Source organism: Micromys minutus (genome assembly GCF_963924665.1).
Source record: "Micromys minutus genome assembly, chromosome: 11".
Taxonomy (NCBI): domain Eukaryota; kingdom Metazoa; phylum Chordata; class Mammalia; order Rodentia; family Muridae; genus Micromys; species Micromys minutus.
The window spans coordinates 41,029,295-41,037,230 of NC_137980.1; the positions used below are offsets into that span (position 1 = coordinate 41,029,295).

The window sequence follows — 7,936 nt, forward strand, 5'->3', positions numbered from 1 at the left end:
TTTTCAGTATATAAATTAACCACTTTATTGAATATCAATAAACTGTACATATTAACTATACAAAATGCTGCTTACAATATAAATACCTTTAAAATGTAAACATCTTTCTCCCAGGGCCACCTGTTGGGCCCCAAAATAGTTCTGGGAGACGCATTGGCCAGGCTGAAGCACCCCACTTGGCCCCTAACAAGTGATAGCCATTATTCATGGTCCCTTCTGAGACAGTTAAACTGCTGTGAAACAGGTGTCATCAGGACAAATGGGGGCGGGGGCTCCAACAGCTGCCAGGGGGCACCTGGACATATGTCCAGAAACCACCCTGCTGAGGCATGGATGCAGCCAGCCGGGGGTGGGACTATTGCATAGTCTGTTGTACCTCAAGGAAGGTGGCCTGAAGGGTCCTTGGGGGAGGTAGGGAAGTGGGGTCCCCTGAGTGGGGTTCAAGCTTCCCAGCCAGTGGGTTGGCTTTAGTTCCATGGCTCGAAGCAGCTGTGTCCAGAGACTGCCCCTCATGAGTACTGAGGGGCAGGAGGCTCTGGAAGGGTACAAAGGCACTCTGCCACCAAGAGGGCCAAGCAGGAACCAGGGCCAGACATGGATTCCACAGGTCCCCGGAACAAGGCTGCAAGGAATCCTGGCAGTGAAGAGGGTGAGCCCCAGGAGCACCAGGGAGATGTCAGTGACGATGAGGAGGTAGCAGGCTCAGCGAGGGCCTCCGGAGCAGCCAGACTCTTGGTGTTTGTGGAGCAAGGACATTCGAGAGAAGGTTCGGGCACAGGCCTGACACTGGTATCTCTTCACATCCGAGTGGGTCTGGAGGTGGGCACGCAGGTTGGAGCGGTCCGCAAAGGCGCGGCTGCAGTGGGAGCAGGAAAAGGGCTTCTCGCCTGGGGAGAGATACCAGAGGGGTTAGGAAGTTCTGGACAGGGCGCGAGCTGCCCAAGTACAGCCAGGCCTACACTGGATGAGGGTCTCTGGGCTTCCTGCTGTACAGCCCTCACCACCAGACTCTGAGTCTCTAAGCTTCCTCCCAGGCGGGGCTTACTGAGACAGAGTCCTTTCCACCTGTGGCGGGCACTGAACACTTCTGATTGGCCTGTCATCTGACCCTTCGGCAGTCCTATTAGAGACGGGGAAACTGAGGCACAGAAGATAAGCAACAGGTTCCAAGTTACCCACTAGGCCTCCAAAGCCCCTGGTTGTAGTCATTGCCTTAGGCAGGGGAGCTGCGGTTGGTCTTCCTATTCCCAGTCTTGAATTACTTTAACTTACTTTGTCTGGGACAAAGCTCGCAGCCTGGAGAGGCCTCCCCACCCCCACCCAGAGCCAGTGAGGCCATTCCTTTGTGCCCTGCCAGCAGCCCACCGCACTGTAATGCCAGATCTAGGCTGCTCCCCCATCAAACCAGTAGGGAACCTCTCCTTAACTTGCTGCAAGCCCCAAGCTAGGGGATTACAGACATCTGGGATCCTGACATCCACTGCCCAGCCAGGGCTGTAAGGACACATGGGCTATGTATCCAGTAAGTGCTTAGTTGAAGACTTCTGTGGGTTTGTGCCCCCTAGGATGGCTGAAAGTGGCTCTGTTCAGTGTATACCTGAATTAATAAATGTGCTTTTTAAAAAAAGAGGGCCTGAGTGTGGTGGTCCACACTTGTAATCCCAGTGTTGTAGAGACAGAGGAAGGAGGGTCTCACGTTTAAACCCAGCCTAGCTGAGCCCTACAAACACCAACCAAGCAAAACATCTGCTGCACCCCTACTATGTGCCAGGCATGAGGCTATAATGCCAAACGGATTTCCAAAACAAGGCAAGGCAGCCCTCCTCTCCCTCACAGCCTGCTAGCCCACAGGTGGTGCCCTTTGGTTAGTTAGATTCTTGTGATGGAATTCAGGGCTGATGAATGACTTCTGGGTGTGATGAGCCTCTGGACAGAGGGAATCTCAGCAGGGTTCCTGTGGGACCCACCCACTCAGCAGGGATCCACTGAACAGAGTTGCTTTCAGCCAACCTATAGTGGGCACAGAAGCCTGCCTTCAACTACACAGGTGGGGCTCCATGGGGCTGGGAAAAGAAGCCCAGTGTGACCCAGTACCTTGGAAGTCTGCAGGTTCCTACAAGTTAGGGGTGTTGACCCCTAAGACTAGCTGAAGCACTACCTGTCAGTTTAGCAGGGAGGGGTGAGCTGAAGTAAGTCTTCCTAACAAAAGGGAGGTGCAAGGTAACACATGGTGGGATGGTGCTAGGAGTCTCTGGGCTTGCACAGGAAGTGTAGACACCCCCCCCCACACACACACACTCTTTACAGATCCCCGACCCCCAGACGCCTTCGTAGTGTTCCTGGCAAGTGTGAAATCGGCACCAGGCCGGCTGGGACAAAGGCCACTGAGGGGGGCACTGTACATGTGATACCCCCTGGATTAAAGGGGCCTGCCACGCAATGAGTCGGCAGCTGCCAGAACAGGTGCTGGGCACCGCTACCCCATGCACCTGCTCTAACCCTGCAGGCCTCCACCCCCTGGGCCACCATTTAGACACACAATGGAACTCCATGAAAACAGGGTGGTGCATTTCAAGGAGGGTTTTGTCTGAGCCATGCCTTTACATCAAAACAAAGTCCCTCAGGGGATAGGGGGCAGCTTAGGACCCCTGAGGGTTTCAGCTCTCCCCAAAGTAGAGCCCCACAGCTTAGCAACCCTGCAGGAGAAAGGCCAGCCTGTTACACTTTTATAGGTTAAATCTGAGGCAATCCGTGCCTGGAGGAGGAGAAGTGGGTCTTATTCATGTAATAAAGGTGTCAGTGAGACCTGCAAATACCACTCCCTGGCCTGAGGCCTCACTGCTCCAATGCTAGCCACAACAGGAAACACACAGTTCCAACTGGCCAGCTCACACCCCAAAACTTGACTCACTCTCTAAAGATCACCCCAACAGGAACCTCCAAGACTGCCTGAATCCTTTCCCTCACTTCTAGAAGCTTTCCCACGTGTTCCAAGGCTGAGAGGACAGCAAAGTCACGTCTTCATTTTTTTTAAATGACGTATTTAGTCTATCCTCTTATTCTTTCTATGTGGAATGGTGTTTTGCCTGCATGTCTGTCTGTCTGTGTGAGGGTGTCACATCCCCTGGAACTCGACTTACAGACAGTTGTGAGCTGGTATGTGGTGCTGGGAATTGAACCAGGGTCCTCTGGAAGAGCAGTCAGTGAGTGCTCTTAACTACCGAGCATCCTTCAAGTCCCTTCTCAGTGGCACCTGCACCCAGCACTCCACCCTGTACAAAACCCCCACAAAGGATTCAAAGCCAGGTGGAGAATATCCTGACTAGCAATATCCTGTCTGGCTTCTACAGTGTAGATCGAGTTGAATGGGGAGGAGTACCCCTTCACTCCCAGCCCGAACAGCAAGGAACAGGACACGGAAAAACCAGCATCGCCAAACAGACCAGACTCAGCACTCAGCTAGGAACACTCACCAGTGTGGGTGCGGACGTGGCCCTGGAGCAGCCACGGTCTGGAGAAAGCCTTTCCGCAGGTCGTGCAGACACAAGGCAGCGTGTGACTTCGGATGTGCATCTTCAGAGCGCCTAGGCTGAGGTACTCCTTGTTACAATATTTGCAGTTGAAGGCTTTCCGGGATTGCGGGTCCTTGGCCACCGAGAGCCTGGCCAGCTGCTTGGGAAGTTGGCCTAAGCCAGGGAAGGCGATGAAGGCCTCGGCCTCCAGGGACGAGGCTGAGGTGGAAGAGAAGGACGACGGTGCCGGCGAGGGTGGACTGGGCGGCTGAGAGCTTTTGCCACTGTCCTCATCGGACAGAGAGGTCAGCTCTGCGGCCCTGGGGCTCTCCCGCAGCGGGAGGGTGGCCCAGGCAAGCGGCTGCACTTGGGGCACCAGAAGAGAGTCCCAGATGAGGGTGGGCAGCGAAGCAGCGGGGTTGAGGACCTCAGGCGGAGGGATGGCGGCCAGCAGGTGGGCCTGGTCGTAGGGCTGCTGGAAGGTGAACTCTGCGGGAAGAGAAGAGACAGCAGGGAGTCAGCTGAGCTGATTCTCGGGGCGCCAGGTTGGGGGGGCTCCCCCCGCCCCTCCCCCACCCGGACTCCGCAGGACTGCCCGCCTTCATGTCTTCACTCGTGAAGCCGCCCGCTCCCGGGCCACAGACGTCTTCGGTGGACCCTCAACTGCCAAGAACCGGAGCTCCAAATCCACCTGTCGCACTCGCGGAGCCCTATTCTCCCCACCGCACCCTTGAGATCCCCCGAGCCGCTCGCGTCCTGCACCCCACCACGCACCCACACACGCGTCCTGCAGCTCGCTATAGTTGGGCTTCCGGCGGGGGTCGGACGGCTTCCTGACTAGGAAGGAGCGCGGCATGGTGGCCGGAGCGACCTAGGTATTCGGGGTCACCGGGTCGCGCAAGAGCTGTAGGCAACTAAGCTCGCGAGGCCCGGCCACGGCACTGTGATTCCTTCTCCACTGCAAATTCCTTTAAGTACCAGCGCTGGGGGCGTGACCAGCACCTCGGCCACGCCCCTTTGTCAAGGCTGCGCCAATGGCTGGCGGCGGCGCGGCCGGAGATCGCGGCCGGAGCAGGTGCGCCTGGGCTGCAGCGGCTCCCGCCGCGTGGCGCTGAGATTCCGCTTGAGCTCCTCCCGGGCCGGGGACCGCACGGCGTCCGAGTGCCTTGGGCGACCCCTGGTGGCCGCGCCTGGGGGGAGGGGTCCCCCCAAACCTCCTGAGCTGCTGACCTTTGGGCGCCGGGGAGCCAGAAAATGCGGTGATCTGCACGTGCTTAGGAGTTCCTGGAGCTATCTACACAACCCTGGACCAAGCACACAGTGCCCTACCCTACCCAAGGATGGCTTCCCGGCCGTGGGAGAAACAGACGGAGTAAACAGGATTCTAATGGTAAAGGGAGGTGCGATCTTATGAAGGGAGGTGGGGAGAGACAGCTGTGACTTTTAATGGATGGTCACCTGACAGGGGACGGTGTCTATGACTTCCCAGAGGAAGTGAAGAAGCGCGGAGGGGAAAGGCCCGAGGTAAGAGTCGGTAACTTCTGCCTGTCCAACCTTTGAGAGCAGTTCCCAGGATGTGGTTGGTGTGGGCAGGCCTCGAGGGGTCCGATATTCTGGCCTCGGGTCTTTGGAGGAAGTTTGGACTTTGCCCTAAGGGCACTGGGGAATCACGGAAGGACTTTCAGCTGAGGACGGACGTGTGTAGAGTTGCGTTGTGAAACACCACGGAGGACAGGTGCGAGGCAGAGGTAGCGAAGACTAGGGCTGACTTCCTGAAAAATCATGTTGGGTCACTGGGAGGAAGGGTGGCCCCGGAAAACAAGTCCACACCCTGTAGTTTGGGGTTATAAACACCTGTAAAGTGGAGAGGCTAGGGAAAACTCCCAGGCCCACGCCAGTAGAACCATGGAGTCCCTAGGCACTAGAGATAACTACAGTGAATAGAACCAGACTCCTAGTCCCGGTAGGAGGATGGTCAGACAACAGGCAAACATTGTGCAGAACTGTCCTCCGGGTAGATTTAGTTCATTCATGAATCTTCCCTTGAGTCCAGAGGGAGAGCACTCAGCGCCTCGCCTCCATCCTCATCCCAACTGACAGGTCAGCTGACTAGCTCTTGACTTTTCTCCATCCCCTATGCCCAAAGAACAGTCTTTCCTACCGGGACTTGGTACCTGCCTTCCTCTGGACCTGTTTTCTCTTCCAGATCTACACCTGGCTAGGCTTCCTTTCATCCTTTGTTTCAGCAGCGCACCCCCCACCCAGCCCCCAGAACCTCCCTGGAGCCTCCTTAGTAAAGAGGGGAAGAGAAAGGTAAATGAAGCCTGCAAGGAGAGGCCCGTTCACACCCTCACACCTGCCAGAGGCCTGAAAGTAAAACTTGGTCAAAATGATAGATGCTGGCATACTGCTTAGGAAAGGTGTGACTTAGCCCCTAACGGTGACAGGTGACTCTCCACGCCCAGGAAGCTTTCTTCTTAGGCTGACTGCCGCCCAGGGTTTTTCAGCCAAGTTTTTTCCTCAAGAGCGTCTGAAAACACCTAAGCCTGCCCTGCTCTCACAGGCAGACACATCCTGATTTGATTATCTAGGGCGGGGCTGTTGGCATCCGAATTTTAAAGGTCAAAAGAACTGGGCGCCTCTAAAGAGCAACCAAAGCTAAGAACCCGTGGCCAGCTTCAAACCCAGACCAAACAAAAGGACAGCCCATGACACCTGTGCCCCCCATCCCCCACAGCATTTCTCTGTAGACTGTTCAAGGCTGTCCTTGAACGCAGAGATCCACCTGGCTCTACCTCCCAAGTGCTAGGATTAAAGGTATGGGCCACCACTACGTAACTGACACCTGTGCTCTTAATATCAAAAAGGAAGAGAGAAAAAAACCCAGAAACCTCAAACAAAACAAAACACTCAAGCTATCTATCAACGGTAGACATGGACTAGCCAGACTGCATACCCACAGACCATACAGCAACAAAAAATAACTACAGCCAGATCCAGGGACAGTGTTCCTTCCACTTTGGAGGCAGAGGCAGGAAGTTCGGGGCTTTGAGGCTAGCCTTGGGTAAATAGTGAGAGCCCAGCAGGAAAAGAAAGGAAGGCACGCTGTACACTATGTACAGTTCGGTGCAGCAACAGTGGTTCCCAGCCCACAGTGATGAGTGAAAGCCAGACACAGCCGTGCCCTTAGCTGTGCTGGTCAAAGGCAGGCAGAGTGAGTGGGATGGAATTGGGGGGTGATCCTGCACTTACAGGATGAACATGGGGGGATGCTTAATGTAGAATCCCTTTTCTTTAAAAAAAAAAAAAAAGTATACATTTATTTATTGTTCTCCTTGTTTTTGAAACATAGTATCCCTTTGTAGCTGTGGCTGCCCAAAGCTGGCCTCAAACTCACAGAGAACTGTCTGCCTCTGCCTCCCGGAGTGCTGGGATTAAAGGTGTGTGCCCAGCACTGCCCGGTCATATATTTTATGATTCTATGTGTATGTGCCTGTGTGAGTGAGCACATACCACTTGTGCATATGCCCTCAGAGGCTAGACTCCCCTGGCATTTGAGTTACAGGTGGTTGTGGGCCACACTGTGGCTACCGGGAAACAAATCCAAGTCCTCTGTAAGAGCTAGTAATGCTCTTAGCTGCTGAGCTATTGATCTAGTGCATTCTCTCTCTCCCTCCCTCCCTTTCCTTCCTCCCCTTCCCACTCTCCTCCTCCCTCCTCCTTCTTCTCTGTCTGTCTCTGTCTCTCTCTCTCTTTCCTCCTTGAATTCCAAGTCCATCTCCCCAGTGCTGAGACCCTATGAAGGAACCACCTAGAGTGTGCAGTGCTAGGGAACAAAGCCAGAGACAAGTGTGAGCAACATTCAGAGCCACCCTCCTCCCTAATTCTTTTGCCGGTTTTTTTTTTTTTTTTTTTTTTTTTTTTTTTTTTTTTAAAGATAGGGTCTATAGCCCAGGCTGATCTCAGACTCACTATGTAACCAAGGATGACCCTAAACATCTGACCCTCCCCTTCCCAGGAGCAGGCATCACAGGTATCTAGAGACCACCTGAAGGAAAGGTGTTTGGCCAGCAAAGGAAATGCAAGGAAGTCTCACTTCCTGGATAAGGGGAGATCTTTGTAAGAAGTCTTTGAACTTCAAAGTGACAATTCAAAGTCTTTTGGTACGATCAACTGATAACAGAAAATGGTAACAGACAGGTATCACATAGCCCAGGCTGTCTTCTAACTTGCCCAGTAGCTTACAATAGTCTCAAACTCCTGATCCTCCTGCCTCCAAGGTTGTCCTGGAACTCCCTCTGTAGAGCAAGCTGCCCTTGGACTCAGATCCATCCACCTGCCTCTGCCTCCTGAGAGATGGGATTAAAGGCCTGTAACACCACACTCAGCAACCCATTTGGGCAGGAACTGCAGAAGATCCTTTT

The 7,936-nt window shown here is 54.2% G+C and overlaps 1 protein-coding gene across 1 annotated transcript; it reads right to left on the bottom strand.

The window, feature by feature from the left end:
* Window positions 1–227: 227 nt before the first annotated feature.
* Window positions 228–4,422, bottom strand: SNAI1 (snail family transcriptional repressor 1). Its single transcript, XM_080925605.1, has 3 exons — window positions 4,287–4,422; window positions 3,474–4,001; window positions 228–887 (listed from the first exon to the last, which is right to left on the bottom strand). Exons 1-3 carry the CDS (start codon window positions 4,366–4,368, stop codon window positions 703–705), a joined length of 795 nt encoding a protein of 264 aa, XP_080781731.1. The 5' UTR covers window positions 4,369–4,422; the 3' UTR covers window positions 228–702.
* Window positions 4,423–7,936: the final 3,514 nt, after the last annotated feature.